Raw genomic sequence first — 18,551 nt, 5'->3', positions numbered from 1 at the left:
CGAATGGATCAGCTAGAGTATGTTGTGGAATCAAGAATAACTTGAGAGGGAATATTAAGCAAATTGATATGGAGAGAGAAGAGGGGGCTCTTTATTTGGAATTATCCAATCGTTGTATTTACGATATTGGTGTAAGTTGGTATGCATGGATCATTTATTTACCAAGGTATACGGATATTCACATGATGAATTGGTTTCGAAAAGCATCCACTTTTTCGGCTCCAGCTTAAATCAATTGACTTTTTGACTGTAATTCCATGCATGGCCCTAGAAATCGTGCGAGATTTATCGGCCGAAATGGATGACAATCAATAGCTAATAATAAATGTTGATGACATGACCAGTTCCAGTTGAAACTCCGCCTCGACACAACTTACGACTCCCATGGAGTAGGTACTCATTACTAACTTATTAATTCCTCGTCATGATACGTTCTTCAACCCCCATTAATAAATACCTCTTAAACAACGAATTACCCAGATTCTTTCAGCTGCAAAAGAGGTCACTTACACTTTCACGTGCTCTCGGATTCAACGTCATACATCCTTCAACTCCAACCTCAACAATAAGACTTGGATCTTCAACCTCAACTTCAACTTCAATTACTCTTCCCATTCAAAATCGCAGCTTCTCTTCTTCTCCACTACTACATTCACAAGAACCTCTCTTTTCAGAAATGTCTTCCAAACTCATTCCCTCAGACCCTGACCATGTCATGGTCATTCGCAATGTCACGCCCAACATTGCAACCTTCTCGGTACCCTTTTCACGATTCGGAAAGGTCAAAATCGGTGGTCGTGGCACTTTAGGTATGTTCCCATCTCAATCCTCGTCACAAACCTGCACATGAAACTGACACACTCCATAGTCAAGCTTACTTCTGGAGGTCTCGCCGTTTTCTCACCAGTAGCTCTCACAAAGGCCACACAAGCCAAGGTCATTGAGATGGGAGGTGATGTTCGCTACATTGTTGCCCTCGACTATGAGCATCACATTTTCATCTCTGAATGGGCAAAGGAATACCCAACAGCCAAGATCATCGGCCCAGAGGGTCTGCCTGAAAAGCGCGCCAAGCAGGCCGACGACCCCAAGATTGGCAACGAGCAATTTGCCGTTGTCTTTAACAAAGAGACCAAGCGAGAAACTAGGATCGACCCGGAATTCGATACTGATTTCGATTACGAATACGTTGACGGCCACGCCAACCTCGAAATTGTCTTTTGCTACAAACCCGAGCGTGTCTTGATTCAAGCTGATCTGCTCTTCAACCTGCCACCGACTGAGCAGTACAGCAAGGTCCCTGAAGCAGAGCTCCCCGGTGATGGAGCTGTCGGCAAGCTTTTCGCCTGTGTTCAGAACCCCCGTGGCGATACCAAGTGGCTGCAGCGCTTCAACTGGTATTTGCTCGCAAAGAACCGTAACAGCTTCAACGACAGCATGGCCGTTATCGCTCAGTGGGATTTTACTACCATGATTCCTTGCCATGGAGATGTTTTGGAAGGCGATGGAAAGGAAGTCTTTATGAAGGTGTTTGATTGGCATATCCAGGGTGGTAAATAGATGCCCAATAAATAATTCATGTATATCCAAGTAGCGGCAAGGAGTTGGGATAGTGACACGGAGAACATATCGATCTGCCTGGAATTAATGATTTTCTTTTTTGCAAAATGCAATAGTAAGCTAGCTATAAACCTAGTAGTAAATACATATATAGTACAAAACAATAAGAATCGATTACAAAATGGGGTATAATGCTAACTTGAAGCCCGGACACCATTGTTGCAACAATCGTCAGTACATTTGCTTTTCCCCTTATCCAAAGTACGCCTTATCACACCCTTGCCTTTGTCAATGACAGTCTCGTCCGATACAAACTCTCGGTGCCGTGACGACTCTGCAGCAGAAGCACTTGAAGGCTTTCTGCTGCTTTCAAAATGAGCCGTTTCGAGAGCTGGTATCGGGCGCCCTGGTTTTGATTTGGGTTGAGGCTCGGGCTCCATTTCCACAAATCCAAACATGGGAGAATCAGTCACCAGTTCCCCTCCTTTGTAAAGATAGTCGCTAAGCTTCCCCAGTATGGCAAATTCGAGCTTGAGTTTGACTGAATACCCGACCGCCTTTACGCCTTGCTGCCAAAGGAGATTGTTGGTAAAACCGACTACGAGCAGCGCGACGTCGATGAGAATAAGCAATACGTTGATAAAGACAAGATGCCATAGGACACGGCTGGTTCGGTGTTGAGGATCTTTCGTCCTGATGATCCTGGTCGTTTTCCATAGGTAAATACCAGACAGGACGATGTTCTGTACACAGAATACTGTCAGTTGAACCTTTGCAACCTTGACATATGCAGCGTTGTGGTCGAGTCTCTGTTGGCGGCCAATGACGAAGATGAGGACGGTGATTGCGCTGTGCCAAATGGCAGCATTGATAATAATCATCCACTTGGTAAAACACAAGATATTTTTATTCTTGACAAGTAGTTCAAGCCGGGAGTACAGGACAAGGGCTTGACCAGTAGTCACGAGCATCCATCCGATATCGTTGATGACCATGTCCGGCACGTCACCAACGACGTCGAGGTAGAGGATCAGCCAGCCAACGGCGTATGGCAGTATACCAACAGAGGCCGCAGTGAGACTCCAGAAATACAGGTCGCTGCGTCTCCTGGATGAGGTGAAAATTAGAGCAAGTAACTCGATGCCATTGTAGAGCGAGATAGTGGCGCAGATCTGTCAGGGGAATAAGTGTTGGCCGGTTGCTCGAAGGGTTAACTGTGAGGGGATTCGTACAATAACCATTATTGCCTCCAAGGTGTATTTCCCGTTGGGCATGATCCTCAGCATAGTATCGTTACGACTCTCGAGAGCCATCTTGGCCTACTTTGGGCGCGGTGAGGCCGTGTCATGGGCTGGAAGTGCAGAGAACAAGGCCTCTGAGAAAGAGAAGCATGAGGAGGACCAGCTATAACTAAATTATAGTGACAGTCAATACGGGAATAGTTATGACGATTTACACCGCCCCAAGGAGCGTAGATCTGCGGTAGGTACCCAACCCAGGGTGCTGTTGTATTGCAATTTGTAGGTAGGAAGGGAGAAGAGCTCAAGAGACTGGTGCGCCAAGTCAGTTCGGATACAGGGTGTGATATGCCTAAAGTTCCGGCGGATGTCTCCGAAGGAGGCTCATTGATTGATGAAGCTGCTGGTGTGGCTGCTAGGTTTGGGCTATGCGCTTTGGAGGCTTGGAGTCTGCTTTAGCTGTCTCTGATCCTTGTCATGAGCCAGAGACGGGTAAACGGGCGCGGATGGACGGCTTTCCGATACAGGGGATGCGGAGTGAGAGAGACATAAATCATAGGCAGACAGATCGTCTTTTATGCAATCTTCATGAGACAAAAAGTCCAAGTCGGACGCATTTGGCGCCTATCACCGGTACTTGCTTGTATATATCCTATTCGACCAGGGATCATTGACGAAGAAATGAGCCATCCTCAAGCATTGCTGCCTCATGACTCGCCAACAATACGAAGCAACTCTGATGCATGAAAATAATGGTATATTCGGTTAGCCATGAAAAGAAGCTTTTTGATTAACAGACAGCCTCGGAAAGTTTATCGAGAGTCGGCCCCTGCTTCTGACAGAAGCAAGAATCAAGTACAAGAGAAGACGGGCCGTAGGTGAGATTGGTGATGATAACGGAAGACCAGGGCATGTTAGTTGTATATTCTAGTCAAAAGTGCAAGTGAATTGGCGATAATTGGGTGAATCGAATAATCGTTTAAATGTCTTGTGATAGTCCCCATGTGACTCCCCCACAATCCCCAGCAGTGGAGCACGGGAATGGACCTCTTATCTTATCGAGCCTACCTACCTATCTGCGACAGACTACGCCATCATTCTCCAGTACCTACCTCTACTCCCGTATTGCAACATTTTCTGACTCTGTTTTCAACCTGCACAATCTTTCCTACCACTTCATCGTCGCTTTACTGCCATAACATATCACACACAGAATGATATAGAGTGTCATGGCTGAGTACGGGCGTATGGACCCGTTCTCCTTTGCGGGTTCCAAGGATGTCCATCATCCTGTGAGCATTCGCATGTGAGAAAGCTCTCTTCGCAACCAAAGTCCGGACTGACCTTTACGAAGAATGAACCTCGAGGGCGAGGAACCCCCGTTCAAGTTCTCAACCCTTCTCGAGCGCCCAGATTTGCGCCACATTGGCTCCAACATCAGGTGCGCCATGCTGATGATCTCCAAACCATCTTTGCGGCAGGCTAACTAGAGCTGTTAGCCCTAACTCCGATCTCTATGTTACCGTCCAGGTTTGGTCCGGCTCCAAGCCCTTGACAGTCCCGGTTCAGACTGCCTACAAACCTTTCCGCTCCGAGCGAAAGTATGATGCCGCTAAAGCTTCAGACGCCATATGCTGATCGAGATTATAGATGGAACGAGTGGATTCAGCTGCCCATCACATACGACTCCCTGCCGGCCAATTCATGTCTAGCTATCACAGTATGGGATCTTTCGCCTGTGGGCGGAGACGAGGCTATTGGCCATGCCATTCCCTTTGGAGGCACGACTCTACCTATGTTCGATGACGACAACCAAGCACAAAAGGGACGACAGAAGTGTCTTGTCCACCGACATAAACATGCAGACGGCACCGATAATACAAAGACACCCGCGCTAGTTTCGACGAAGAAGAAAACATCTCGAAAAGAACAACTTCCTCCCCTGGATAAAGACGCAGAGGAGTTGGACAGGATGGAGAGTTTATTTAAGAAACACGAAATGGGTGAGATACCCCGGGTTGACTGGCTGGATCAGATGGTGTTCCGGAGCTTCGAAAAACGAGGCCTGCAAGCTGCCAAATCATCAATGAAAATGCTCCAGAGACAACAAGCTATAAACGGGGAGCATGATGCGGAGGGAAAAGATGGCGAGGGAAAAGATGGCGAGGGAAAAGATGGACGTCCAGGTCAATCGACATTTTTGCTTAATGTTGAGCTTCCACGATTCGACTTTCCTGTCGTTTTTGCCGACCACGAATATGGCCCTCCTCCTATATCGGCTCTCCAGAATCTCTCAGTCTCCCAAGTCAGTATCGCTCACCGTCAGCCACAAGTGCAGTATGGCCCTGGTATCAATGCATTGGGCGAGCACTCCACAGCTCTTGGGGGCAGACTGATCAAAGTTTATGATCCCGAAGCTGGGTACAGAGACAATCCTGCAGAGGCTAAACACAGAAGACTATTCCGAAGCTCGCACCGACATGGTATCCTTGACAAGGACCTTAAACCGAATGCAAAGGTTCGAGATGAGCTTAACTTGATCATGTCGTACTCTCCAACTCACGTCCTCACTCCAGAGGAAACTGATCTGATATGGAAGTTCCGCTATCATTTAACCAGAGACAAGCGAGCCTTGACCAAATTTGTCAAATCAGTCAACTGGGGCGATCAGAGTGAATCCAGGCAGGCCATACAGGTACTTGGCCGTTGGACCGCTATTGACATTGACGATGCTCTTGAACTTCTTGGGCCGTCCTTTGATAACTCTGCTGTTCGTTCCTACGCTGTAGAGCGACTCCGCAAAGCTGACGATGAGGAACTACTGCTCTATCTTTTGCAGTTGGTCCAGGCTCTCAAATATGAGCACATCTCGACTGAAACAGAAGAGGAGAGCTGTCAGGATTCATCTTTGGCTCGCTTCTTGATCCAGCGTGCGGCAGCCAACTTCCTACTGGGAAACTACTTCCATTGGTATCTGATGGTAGAGTGCGACGATCCGAGTCCTGAGCAAGGCGTCGATAACCGCAACATCTACCGAAAGGTCGCTTACGACTTTATGGTTGAGCTTGTGAAGCAGCCAGATGGTCAGGAGACACGCAAAACTCTACTACGCCAAGCAGAGCTAGTCGCCATACTCTCAAGAATTGCGCAAGAAGTCAAAACGTCGAATGAATCGGTCGCAAAGAAGGTTGACAAGGTAAAGCATTTCTTGGCTGACCCCAAGAATGAGCTCCTGACCTTCGATCCGCCATTGCCGATGCCACTTGATCCTTCAATATTGGTGACAGGAATCATTCCAGATCAGACAGTGGTTTTTAAGTCATCACTTAACCCATTCAAATGCACATTCAAAACGTCGACGGGAAGCTCGTATCCCATCATCTTCAAACTGGGCGATGATCTTAGACAGGATCAGCTTGTTATCCAAATTATCACTCTTATGGATCAATTATTGCAGAAAGAGAATCTGGATCTCAAACTGTCACCATACAAAATTCTGGCAACCAGCACCTCGGCTGGTGCTTCGCAGTTCGTACAATCTGCAAGCTTGTCAAGCATTGTCAACAAGTTCAAGAATAACCCAGCTTTGGCTTATCTAAAATACCACAATCCAGATGACAGGCAGCCTCTTGGTGTCCGGCAGGAAACCTTGGACACATATGTGAGATCCTGCGCTGGCTATTGTGTCATCACTTACATCCTTGGTGTCGGTGATCGTCACTTGGAGAACCTTCTCCTCGCGCCTGATGGCCACTTCTTTCACGCTGATTTTGGATTCATTCTTGGCCGAGATCCCAAACCTTTTGCACCGTTGATGAAACTTTCCAAGGAAATGGTGGACTGTATGGGCGGCGTACAGTCGGAGCACTATAAACAGTTCAAACAGTACTGTTTCCTGTCATATACGGCGCTACGAAAGTCATCGAACCTCATTCTCAATTTATTTAGCCTCATGGTTGATGCCAACATCCCTGACATCCGACTTGAGCCGGACAAGGCAGTACTCAAGGTCCGAGAACGCTTCCATCTGGAGCTGAGTGAGGAGGAGGCGCTGAGATATTTCGATCGGGTCATCGAGGATACACTGACAGCGTATGCGCCTGTTGTCATTGACAAGTTGCATGAGTGGGCGCAAGCTTTCCGAGCTTAGAGTCCGAATGAGATGGTCTCATGGTGATGGAGTAAGGGCGTTGTGATATACAGGCAATTAAAGCATGGGTTAGACAATGGACTAGTAATTTGATTTTGTATATGTTCGTATATACATGTGAGCATAAGTGTTGTTTATATCAAACATCGAGACTCGTGTACTCATTTCGTCTTTTGCTTTTTGGTCGGCGTTGTGGACCATACCAGCCAGGAGCTGACAGGCATCATTAAACCGTTGTCGGCCTATTTTTTTTTTTCTTTTCTTTTTCTTCTCCTCATGTTTCACCAAAAGTAAAGACACCCTTGCCCTTGCGGAATCCCTGAAGACCCTGCTGCACAGCATTGCGCAAAGTCTCCTCTTCTGTATCCCAATCCCACTTGACCTCCTCGATAGGGACGTCGCGGAACTGACCCGAACGGATGATCTGGAGGATATCGTTGATTGCATGTTTTCTGCCGGTTGGATCCTGCTCATTCAGTCGGCTCAACCAAAAACCAGTGAAACGGATGTCCTTGAATATCAGGAGACCGAGGGGTAGTTGGACTGGCTGTTTGGCCATGCCGCCGTATGAGACAAGGGTTGCGCCGTTGCCAAGAGATCGTGCGAGGGCAGTTGCTGACTTGCCTCCAACGCAGTTGAGACCGAGTCCAATTTCCTCACGGCCCTTGCGGGTAATCTCGGCGAGCTGGTCTCTCCACTCACGGGATAGGAACTGTGACTCAGTGACAACCACATCTGCGCCAAGGTCAAGAAGCTCTTTCCTGAGAGTCTCGGTGGCCTCGGGAGTATCACGGTCGCGAACAACGTTGATGCTCCTCAAACCCCAAAGCTTACCGAATTGGATGGCGGCTCGTCCAACACCTGAGTTGGCGCCGTTTTGGATGAACCATTGCCCACTGCCGACTTCAAGCGGGCGCATACCCAAGCCCGCCTGGAGACCGGCATTGGGACCGTAATGTCGTAAGATACGGTATGCAGTAGATGGGTTGACACTGACAGTCGCAACCTGTGTAGGAGTCAGGCCCTCTTTATCGATCTTGAGAAACTTCTCGGCCTCATCGACGGCGTGTGTCCTCCAGGTTCCGAATTGGCCAATGGCGGGGATGACCCAGTCGCCTTTCTGAAGTGATGAGGAGGGCGAGCCGGTAGAGACGACCTCGAAAACACCTTCGTTGCCGGGAATGGCGGAAGGCTCAGAGGTGCCGATCAAGGAAGTGAATGGAGGCTTGGAACCATATGTGCCCTGGACGGTGTTGATATCGGCGGGGTTGATGGGAGCAGCGAGTGCTCGGACGAGGACCGAGTTCGAGGGGATGGATGGCGATATAGAGTGAGTATGTAGGCTGACGATTGTCTGTTAGATTATACCACTGTCAGGAAGAATGAGTTACTCACCGAAGCACGTCAGAAGGCTCACCGGGCTTGGAGAAAACAAGGGCCTTTGCTTGTGTGTAGCCATAAGGACCCGACTTATATCGTGCCGCAGTCATGGGAAGTCTTGTCATATGTTGAGCGCTGAGCTTTGCCGAAGGCCTGGTAAGCCCAGAAACAAGCGGCCTAAGGCGCAAACATTGTGAGCTAGCCATGATGAATCGATGAATTATCAATTATTCTGTGGTTGTATCAGAATTGATAGCTCTTCTTTACTTGAGGTTGCTTTGCGACTCAACGAAACAGGTTCAGCTGAGCTCAGTCCTAAATTGACGAAAGCTCTACAAGACTATGACGTTAGCGAGCAAGCGAGCAACGGCGGGTTTCAACTGCCAATCAAAGTTTGCGATTAAGCGGGGGTCCTTAACAGTCTCTGGATATCGGGGTCCAGAGTCGAATTGTGGAAAATTGGATCCTTGTGGAACGCGGGGGTTTCGACTTTTGTGCTTTCCTAGATCGGGAACTTTGAACGAGACACGTAAAACATTTTGATCTGTAATAGGTAGCTGAGAAGGGGATGGGCTTGTTTCCACTGCCTTAGTCTACTACCATTGAAAATCCCAGGTACTTGAGAGAACTTTTACATTTCATCAAGCTTATCATGACTCGACATGGTCAGGGGAAGGAGAGAGCAGGCACACATTTTAGCAGATTTCTCTTTTTGAGTTACCTCTTTGCTAGGCGGAGCAAAGGGAGAACATTCCAAACTTGAATCATGCAATGTTTAATCTGCAACGGCAAGACAATTGATGAAACATGTTTTAGTGCATTTCTACTCTGTTCTTGGTCTCCCATGGAAACACAATCCAGTCAGATCACTTTCTTTTGTTGATAAAACATCCTACCCAGGTATAGGTTATGCTTAGTACCTAAAGCTCTCAGTGAAGTTACATGGCGACACAAGAGAGATTAATCTCATCTCGGAAGAAAGGTATTTTGCCGGTATTATAGTAAGGCTGGGTATACGAATAATATTTTCAAATTATTGACATGGACTATTGCGTTACATACCGACAGTCCGAGATAGTACAAAGTGACTAAATTGTTTTGGCTCCTAGGCAAGTACCTAGCCAAGTGTTCTACAGCTCTAAGGGGAGCTTCACGGAGCTCTAATTGTATTACCTGAATCGCACTATTACTGATGTGTTGAGTCTTTATCCAAAGTAATAGAACAAACGGCCGTTTGTCTCATTCAGTTCTGGACTCTACCAGTAGAGGAAATGGTGTTAACGATCAGGATGGATATTGTTGCACAGCAAGTTCTCCAAAGACCGAGAACCAATAATGGTAACAGTAGTGGCAATGGAGGCAACGTACATGTTGCCAAAGCAATCTATAGGCCTTTCATCATAATCAGTAGCAATTGAGGTTTGTGGTGGTCAACAATGGCAAACGACGTGGTAGAGTAAACGGATACTGGCAGGCTGGGACAGTACGATACGGGTAAGACCCGAACCAATCAAGACAATATAGGAACCCCTCCATGCATGAAACTCTGGAAGAGAAACCCGAGACTTGTTGGTAATGATCGACTATTCCTCCTGGCACTGTTGGATATATGACTGAGTCGACTGGAGCCAACGAGACAGTCGAGTTTACTACATCTGAGCAAAAGATCAAGATTTCGGATTCGGATGAGACATCCCGAAGGTCTTGAAACGCGTGGGATATATCCAGATTGACGAAGCGTTCACAACCTAGTTGAAACATGCGTCACTGGGGTATATTTGACTTTTGGCATTGGCACACGTCTGTGGCGTTATAGTACCAGGAGTATCCTCACGACGTTGGAAAAGTTGGTTGATGGAAGAATAAGAGACGAAACTATTGAGCCCGTTTATGTTACTTGGACCAAACTCTTTGTTCATTTATTTTTATGCTCGAAAGTTTAGAGGCCAAATTTCCTATATATATAGTAGAGCACTGTATGTACTGCAGAAGAATGTCCTGCTTCCTTGCCTGCCTGCATTGAATGGGAATGTTAGGAATGGGGCCATGATCGCGATTAATCGTCTAGGCGTTATTGTAATTTAAAACAGCAATGCTATAGTATATGAATTTGATATGTATATACTGTAACAGTTTCAAATGCTATACCCGTCTAGATGTGAGTATAGCAGTAATCATTACTTGTTATTATCCAATAATGGCACTTGAGTGATTGCATGACAGGTTTTGGAGTTCCAATGGCGATAGGTACTCTATAGGTACTTGTACTTCGTAAAACCACTGCCTGCGGGTTGTCCCGCTACTCTCCATAGAGACTAATCCCATGGGGCCTATCTTGGCATCCCGAGTACTAAAGAGGACTTCTCGAACCCAAAGTCGCCCAGCGCCCAACCCGCGTGGCTAGCAGCAGGGTCCAGGGGAGAACGGGCTCACTGCAGTCTCTCAGGGGCAGGCCCAGAAGAGGAAACAGTGGGTTGCACGCGAACATGCAAGTATTTCCAATGTATCCCCATTAGGTCCAAGTGCAAGTGCCAGCCACGGCATTTCTCCACTTACCCTCGCCCCAAGACCCCGTCTTGCACCAATTCTACCTGTCTTAGCACCTGGATCAAGTTGGTTAGCAGATATCTGTACCTGTACCTGTACCTGTGCCTGTACTTTTGAGTATTCTTTCTTCAGCAAAGACCTTCTTTCTCCTCCCTCATCATCCTCTCAACAACCATCCACTCTCCTCCTCTATCTTTCATCCTGCTTCTCCATCGTGAGCGTCAAACATCACTATCGCAACTGTCCTTCTCTTCGTCCCATCAATTGCTCTTCACGACCGGGATCGTCATCATAGCATCCAGAAAAGCACGCCACGCCGCGTTGCGAATCCTTGCAGCTTGCAGTCAACCACAAGCCACTCGACCCTTGCTCCAATTTTCCACCTCCATTCTGTACAGATCCATACAGCACGCCTACAGATAGATACATACCTGTACTGCACATCCTTGACCTGACCTGACCTGGGTCGAGCCGTTGATCAAACCTCTCCTTTCTCGTCGCCTTGTTCTTGCGGGGAGTCGAAACTCTGCTTCGTCATCTTTTTGCAACTGTTGCATCCCAGTCGTCGATTGCAACTTTATCGACACTTTCTATTCTAGCTCAATTCTTTTCTCTTTGAGCTTCTCGATTCTTTCTCGCCAAAACCCCTTTCCGATTTTTTGGTCGACAGCCTCGAACTGCCTTTTTTCAGAACCCGTCCGATCCGCATTGTCTTGTGCATTGAACGAATCAACGGCTTAATCAACATCATGTCGTCTCTTTTTGGCAAGAGTAGCGGAGGCTCACGCTTCCAGCTACCTGCCCTCAACCTCAATTTTGGCAGCATCACAGACGGCACCGATATTCCACCGCCTCCGGATTCACCTGTCCAAAAGGTCCCAACGCCTCCACAGACACCGCCCCCGGTCAAGGAAGCCAAGAACGAAGTCCCCAAGGAGTCGGCACAGGATACATACAGCAGTGTCACCGAGGACGTCGGCAACAGCACACCGCAGCCAAGCGTGACTGCTTCTTCTAATGGTAATCTCGCTGGAACCAAGCGCAACGCCGACGACGATGCTCCGTTGAGCCCTGCTGCTTCAAGCCGTCAAGGCAGCATCCGTCGCCTATTGAGTAGGACCATGTTGAATAACAGTTATGCAGAGGGCCAGAAATCATCGAACGCAAGTGTCCAGTCCCCCCCACCTGGACATGCTCGCCCAGCCAGCCAGGGCGGTGCGAGTTATCTCGACGAGCGCAAGAACAAGAGAGCCAGTGGCTGGTTCAGGCGCATGAGAAGCGGAGATCCCCTCCCCGACAAACGAGCCAGCACCATGTATATGGAAGAACCTCCTCGCGCACCGACTCCCCAGAAGCAACCCGGCCCGCCGCCTCCTATGATACCCGAGTTAACCGCTATCGAAAAGGACAACGGAAGCCTTGGTTCTGACCTTTTCAAGAACATCAAGTAAACCGACAAGGTTTCGGATACCTAGAGCTAAATCGCACCTGCTCCAGACCACCATTTCTGGCTCGTCAGCCACCCTGTTTTTCACATTCAACTATTTACATATTCAAAGACCAGAAATTGAGACAACAAGACAAACAAACATTTTACACCTACCTATTCCTATTAACGATCGAGTTCGCAGCTTTATGGCGCAACGCGAGCAGATCCATTACTTCTTTTGGAACAACACGTTTCTCTCAACACCGCGAGGACGATGTTTTCAGCTTATGTCTTGGAGGAGAGGGTGTCTGTGATAGACAAGGAGATGTAGAAGAGAAGGAAATCAAGAGCAGTACAGTATGATGAAGACGGCTCATCAAGATACCCAACTCGTTTCGCGAGCTCACTTATCCGGTGTGCGATTATGGATTTATTTTCTTCTTCACTGGCATTGCTTTAGTTATCTACGCTATTATGATACAGCACTCAAGTGTACAATCATCTTATGGGTTTCACGTCGTTATCTTTCGTTTATTTCTCGTCACCATGATCTGAGCGGTTTCTGTTATTCCAACCTGGAGAACGTGCTCGGAGAAATATTTGCTTGTGAGAGCTATAAAGCTCCTTCTGATTAGTCATGGCTCAGAAGATTAAAAGGGAGTTTACGGCTGCTGTCCTGGGTTGTACGAATCTATTTCTGAAATAAAAAAGAAGTCATTTCAATCGTTGATTCTGAATGAGTGAGGTAAAGCTTCAAGCGGCCTAAGAGTGCCAAGACAATGGTCTAAGCTCGGTTTCCAGAGAGAATCTTTGTTAATGTTGGGTATGAGGCTATGCAGGACTGGACCCTAGATCCTTACTATCCACGGTGCTCGGTCTGATCCATGCGCCAGAAGACTGACTCGGGATCTATGGGATTTACCAGGGCTGGCTTGCGTGTCGTAATACAGAGCTGAAGCCAGAACACATAAGCGAAGCCATCTGCGTCACTGGTTCTAAAAATACTATTTGTTGAGGGATCTGCGTGTTCTACTTATCCATGCATTTGAATTATGTCCCCGAATACTGGTAAAAAGAGGCCATAGCGGCTTGTTCAAGTCCAACATGTGGACATTGAGTTACACGTCCAAACCTTCATCCCTCAGCCTTTCATAGATTTCTTCAACGGAATCCGCATAGCCAGGTACCATGACGCCTTCTCCAGTAGGAGCCGGTGCGTTATAGAGAGGTACGACTCTTGTTGCACCCTTTGTCACTTCGAGGATGGTACCGTCGCCCAGTTCCGGGTCGATAACAAGTCTCCACATGCCTTGTGCTACTTCCTCGGGACTGATGAGAATAGTATCTTGTTCTAACATGACTTCTTTGGTCGGATCTTCGCTCCACATAGGAGTCTAGTTTTGATGTCAGTAGCCATCGTGAGAGACTGCAAGCGAGGTTTCAGCAAGCTTACCGCTGTAGCTCCCGGAGCTACACATGCAACGCGGATGCCGAGTCTATCCCGCAGTCCTCCAAGCGATCTCACGAAGCCGTGTAAGCCGTGCTTGCTGGCAAAGTACAAAGGCGTTGTGATGGCAGCAGCATAGCCAGCTATGCTACCAACATGTATGAGACATCCCTTGTACTTTGCCTTTGTCCAGTATCCAATAGCGAGTTGGCTGAGCCGAATTGGAGATACCAAGTTCACGTCTATAACACGATAGTGCCCGGGATCGGCATCAGCATCATCCTGAGAAACAGTCTTTTTGTTACTCTCCGTCTTGGGAGCATCCCAGAACGAATACCATGGAGGTTCGAATAGTCCTGCTCCGGCGACAACGATATCAACCTTTGGAAACTTCTCCAAGGCTGTTTTCCACGCAGCTGTTAGCTGAGGCCAGGATGTGACGTCGGTCTCTTGAAACAGTAATTCAGCTTTGCTGTTGTCGCCCTCGAATGGGTACTGTTCCATGAGTTGTTGGGCTTCGACTCGAAGCCTGCGATCTACTATGAGAACCGAGAATCCATTTTTGAGCAGTAGGCGAACAAAACACAGGTTGATGCCTTTTCGCGCGATTAGTTCTGGAATTGTTGATGTTTGCTATACCATTGAGAAATCATACCAGAGCCTCCACCCGTAACAAAAGCATATTTACCATGTATATGCTCCATCATGTTCAACATGCAGACTTGTCGATATTACTTGTTGGTCTGTTAAGGAAGAGTGATCGCTAGTAGGGATGGGAAGGGATGACCGGTCCTTAATATAGAAGATCTTTATCAATTCTCGATAGTTACTTAACTTGAAACTTGCTTATCACAACCAGTTTATGAGCGTATAGAAGTGAGAAACCAGTGGCTGGCTTTGTGGGGTGGCATGGATGGCTAACAAATCAAGACGCCGTGTGTGGTGTCACCAAAAGTTTATCTATGTATTTTCACCCTTGAAGGCGCCTGGGATATTCTGGAAATACGAATATATTAATGCAGTCAGACATCTGACTTCTCTTCGTGTCCAATTGTCTGTACTGGGATCGTATCATCCTCTGGTTTCCCCTCCCGGCATGCCCACCCATCTACTCTTCGTAATGTCTCACGACTCCAAATCCGGTTCATGACCGACAATCGGATAGGGACCAAGGCAATGATAATCAATGGAAATGCAGGAGCTGCAACCGTCAGAGTCACACCGAATACGACACCAGTCATGATGATTTGAGTGATGGTGTACATGTGAATTCTGAGCCAGCTAACACCGGCGGGAAGTTCAGGAAGATCAGATGGTGCAGTGAGGAGATTGACGATCCGTTCCAGGATAGGATTGACGGACAAGGACTGGTAGCCCATGAAAAGAAAGAGCCCGGCAAGCACGGAGGTCTGCGTGAGGCCCAGTAGCTTCTGCAGGGGAGGCGACACAAAAACGAGAATTAGAGCAGCCTGAATGAAGTGCGAGTATCTCTGCTCATAGGTCCTTGCGACATGACGAGGCGACTCTGGTTGCTCACCCTCTTCTGCAGAAGGACTCTCCAGGACATAGTGCATCAGCGATTCTGAGTGAAGCGGCGCTTGGGGGAGGAGACCATTGGCCGGGGGGATGCCAAGAATACCACATATTATTGTAGTTGTTCCCAGAAGAGCCACATCCCAAGCATAGCCGCCTGGCTTCTTGGTTCCGTATCGCTCTACAGTGCAGATAATGCTACTGATTTCATGATCGAAGTAGAACAAGACTGTAACGATGGCGCCTGGAATCATGGACAGGAACACCCATTCGATGGGCGCCTCCCAGAACCGAACAAAAAAGGTAGCTCTGTCAGGGCTTGTAGGTCGAAAGCTAGTCTGCACCTCGAGTCGGATATGGTCCAGCGAGGCTAGTTCTCCGATGTATGGGATTCCAATCCAGAAGATGATGGAAATGGCGGCCGCATACTCTGTAAGACCAAGTCGAACGTATCGATGGAACATGGGTTTCCATGAGTTTGCGGTAGACAACAAAATGGCCAGAAGACAAGTGCCTATGGCACCTAGGATGGCATAGAGGAAGGCAGCGAGTGAGACTCGGGCATGAGTACGCTTCAGTTCCATGGCGGCTTTGTGGAAGTAGATGACGCTGTTGAGCAGAGAAAAGATGTCGGCGCTGAAATGAGTGACATATTGCATTGTCCAGTCATGAGCATTGAAGATGGCAAGGAGATAGTGCATCCAGCCGGCATGGATAAGAGTCCATGCCATGACAGGCAGAAATTCGACCTATTTGTTTATCGTTAGACGACTTAGCTTTATACTACTCGTTCAACTTACATGGAAGTGCTTGTCGCATAGTTCGTAAACGTTCTCGGCCAGGACTGAAAAAGGACCCGTCACACCAAGAATTGTGAGAGGTTGACCTGAGAAACTATTGTCGTCAGCGTGTAACTCAGCTGAGTCTCGCAATATGAGTAACACCTACAGAGAGAATATAAGACCGCAAAGACCAGTGCTGAAGACAACCTCGATAGTGCCCCACGACTTTCCAGTCAAGGTATACAAGTCACTTGCAAAGGTGATGCCGGGTAAAAGATTGGTGAAGAAGATGTAGACGGCACTCGCAACCACCTGCTGGTTAAAGACTTGCCAGTCTGATAGGTACCGGCCTTTGAGGTTGATGACATCCTCCTTTAGCAGCCGAAAGGGACGAAGACTGCCCTCTTTCCCGAAGTACTTGGATGATCGACTCTCTTGACTGGGTGGATCCGAATGATCGGCTGTAACACCTGATGCATCTTGAGTATTGGTGTTTGGTGTAACAGTGTTGCTAGATCCAAAGGTTGGTCTTCTCTCGATATCAATTGAGTCTTGGACTGGCTCAGTCTCAGGCCTAGCCATTGTTCACGTCAAATTGGACTATAAAATCAAGACAAAACTCGTCGGTTCTGGGGTGAACTGGAAGCAAGTACATGATGCATCTTCCCTCGACTTTGAGCGAGGGTCCCGAGTCAATTTATCACTCTGGTCCAGATGAAGAGCCTGGTCTTGGCTTTTTCTTGGCTTTGGAATATTTCTTGGCGTTTAATGGCTATTTGCCGTCGTCCCTTGTCGGTACCACAAACGGTTTGATCATGTTCATTTATACTTTGGCTTATTGTCTCTTGAACCGCGTGGTTGAATTCAGAAACTCAATTGGTTCGGCATTGAAGAGAGGTAGAGTGACGTCACTTTCAGCTATCTGCACGTGCGGAGGGGCAAGGCTGACAGAAGTGGGCCTCACTAACAAGGCTGAAGTCTAGCATTACCAGTCCTCTTTTTCAGGGTCTTGAATTGGAATACCTTAAGAACTATCCCAGCATCATCACATATCTGCGATCTCTCGACGTCAATCTATCGCGAATTCAAAATAACATGCAAGATACATGACCACGGTAAATCTTCTCGAATAAACCGACACGATGGCGCAATTCATTCCTCGGCAAACATTTGCCCTACCAAACTCAATTCCCAAGACATATTACCTAGGCCATCATGCTACAGCCCAATCCGATATGATCAAGAGACTGAATACTATACATCTCATCCTCGAATGCCGCGACCTACGTCTCCCTTTGACCACGAATAATCCCATCCTCGAACACTCCCTTGCCGGCCGCGAGCGAATTGTCGTCTTCACAAAATGTGATCTCACAATCAACAAACCCGAGTACGTCAATGCTCTGCGCAAGCTGTATGGTGATCGCTTTGTTCTCTGGAACAAAGAAAGTCCCGATACAACAAAGGCCCTCCTCAGAAAGGTCAAAGAAGTTGCGCGCGCAATCGACCCAATCGCGGGAATGAGAGCCATGATCGTGGGAATGCCCAACGTCGGAAAGAGTTCATTGCTCAACACGTTACGGCGTAGTGGGCTACCGCAGAAACTTGCAAAGGCGGCCAAGACTGGGGGGCAACCAGGAATTACGCGCAAGATCGGCACGAGTGTTCGCATCCTGGAGACAGAAGGCAAGGATTCGAGGAGAGGTGTTGGTGAAGGGGTATTCGTGTTAGATACTCCAGGTGTCTTTGTACCATACGTCGACAACGCCGAGACTATGATAAAGATTGCGCTCGTACAAGGCATCAAGATTGGCCTGGTACCTGCCGAGGTTCTGGTAGACTACCTACTCTACCGCCTCAACAAGCTCAACCCGGCCTTCTACAAGCAATATTCAAAGCCTACAAATAGTGTTCAGGAGCTACTTACTTCCGTTGCTGTGAAAACGGGTAAGTTGAAGGCTGGGGGTGAGCCTAACTTGCATGGAGCGGCGAGCGTGTTCCTGAAAGACTGGAGAACTGGGAAGCTGGGTAAGTTCATGCTCGAAGACTTAACGGACGAAGCAATCGAGGAACATCAGCAGCGAATGCTTAACCCTCCACTCAGCATGAACCAGGCTAAAAAGCAGCAGAAAGAAGCACGCGCACAAGAACGAGCGGGTGCTTAGGTAGAATGACGAATTCAAGACTTGATCACTGTAACATGTATCTGTATAATAGGGCATTTTTCTTTTCATGTACACTACTACCTAAGCATATTGTCTTACATCATACTCGAATTCGTGTTGTCCCTTACCCACATGACCTTTCTTGCTGAAACTGCGCAGGCACCAATGACCAAGTCCTTGAGGCGTGCTAGGGTATATATAGAATGATAGCCGGAACACCAGAGGGTCCCTGCCTCGATCAAGTGCTTCCAGTCAAATGACAAACAACCAAAAACCCTAAGAAGAACGAAAAACCCGTGCCTGTTGCATCAATTTTAGAT

General features: G+C 47.8%; 8 protein-coding genes across 8 annotated transcripts; 4 read left to right on the top strand and 4 right to left on the bottom strand.

Moving 5' to 3' along the window:
• Positions 1 to 676: 676 nt before the first annotated feature.
• Positions 677 to 1,560, top strand: FPSE_10174 (uncharacterized protein; the record flags this gene model as incomplete). The annotated part of the gene is made up of 2 exons (XM_009263291.1): positions 677 to 809; positions 869 to 1,560. The coding sequence occupies 2 exons, from the start codon at positions 677 to 679 to the stop codon at positions 1,558 to 1,560; spliced, it is 825 nt and encodes a 274-aa protein (XP_009261566.1).
• Positions 1,561 to 1,754: 194 nt separating this feature from the next.
• Positions 1,755 to 2,873, bottom strand: FPSE_10173 (uncharacterized protein; the record flags this gene model as incomplete). Its single annotated transcript, XM_009263290.1, has 2 exons — positions 1,755 to 2,732; positions 2,793 to 2,873. 2 exons carry the CDS (start codon positions 2,871 to 2,873, stop codon positions 1,755 to 1,757), a joined length of 1,059 nt encoding a protein of 352 aa, XP_009261565.1.
• Positions 2,874 to 4,027: 1,154 nt separating this feature from the next.
• On the top strand, positions 4,028 to 6,948 carry FPSE_10172 (uncharacterized protein; the record flags this gene model as incomplete). The annotated part of the gene is made up of 4 exons (XM_009263289.1): positions 4,028 to 4,104; positions 4,153 to 4,239; positions 4,298 to 4,399; positions 4,449 to 6,948. 4 exons carry the CDS (start codon positions 4,028 to 4,030, stop codon positions 6,946 to 6,948), a joined length of 2,766 nt encoding a protein of 921 aa, XP_009261564.1.
• Positions 6,949 to 7,222: 274 nt separating this feature from the next.
• Positions 7,223 to 8,534, bottom strand: FPSE_10171 (uncharacterized protein; the record flags this gene model as incomplete). The annotated part of the gene is made up of 2 exons (XM_009263288.1): positions 7,223 to 8,291; positions 8,344 to 8,534. The coding sequence occupies 2 exons, from the start codon at positions 8,532 to 8,534 to the stop codon at positions 7,223 to 7,225; spliced, it is 1,260 nt and encodes a 419-aa protein (XP_009261563.1).
• A 3,090-nt stretch (positions 8,535 to 11,624) lies between these two features.
• Positions 11,625 to 12,326, top strand: FPSE_10170 (uncharacterized protein; the record flags this gene model as incomplete). Its single annotated transcript, XM_009263287.1, has 1 exon — positions 11,625 to 12,326. The coding sequence occupies one exon, from the start codon at positions 11,625 to 11,627 to the stop codon at positions 12,324 to 12,326; it is 702 nt and encodes a 233-aa protein (XP_009261562.1).
• A 1,096-nt stretch (positions 12,327 to 13,422) lies between these two features.
• Positions 13,423 to 14,455, bottom strand: FPSE_10169 (uncharacterized protein; the record flags this gene model as incomplete). The annotated part of the gene is made up of 3 exons (XM_009263286.1): positions 13,423 to 13,698; positions 13,758 to 14,347; positions 14,407 to 14,455. The coding sequence occupies 3 exons, from the start codon at positions 14,453 to 14,455 to the stop codon at positions 13,423 to 13,425; spliced, it is 915 nt and encodes a 304-aa protein (XP_009261561.1).
• Positions 14,456 to 14,773: 318 nt separating this feature from the next.
• FPSE_10168 (uncharacterized protein) lies at positions 14,774 to 16,648 on the bottom strand (the record flags this gene model as incomplete). Its single annotated transcript, XM_009263285.1, has 3 exons — positions 14,774 to 16,033; positions 16,085 to 16,178; positions 16,233 to 16,648. The coding sequence occupies 3 exons, from the start codon at positions 16,646 to 16,648 to the stop codon at positions 14,774 to 14,776; spliced, it is 1,770 nt and encodes a 589-aa protein (XP_009261560.1).
• Positions 16,649 to 17,208: 560 nt separating this feature from the next.
• FPSE_10167 (uncharacterized protein) lies at positions 17,209 to 18,231 on the top strand (the record flags this gene model as incomplete). Its single annotated transcript, XM_009263284.1, has 1 exon — positions 17,209 to 18,231. The coding sequence occupies one exon, from the start codon at positions 17,209 to 17,211 to the stop codon at positions 18,229 to 18,231; it is 1,023 nt and encodes a 340-aa protein (XP_009261559.1).
• Positions 18,232 to 18,551: the final 320 nt, after the last annotated feature.

Source organism: Fusarium pseudograminearum, chromosome 2, assembly GCF_000303195.2.
Source record: "Fusarium pseudograminearum CS3096 chromosome 2, whole genome shotgun sequence".
NCBI lineage: Eukaryota > Fungi > Ascomycota > Sordariomycetes > Hypocreales > Nectriaceae > Fusarium > Fusarium pseudograminearum.
The sequence above is the reverse complement of the archived record's forward strand: the minus strand, read 5'-3'. Positions and strand labels throughout refer to the sequence as shown.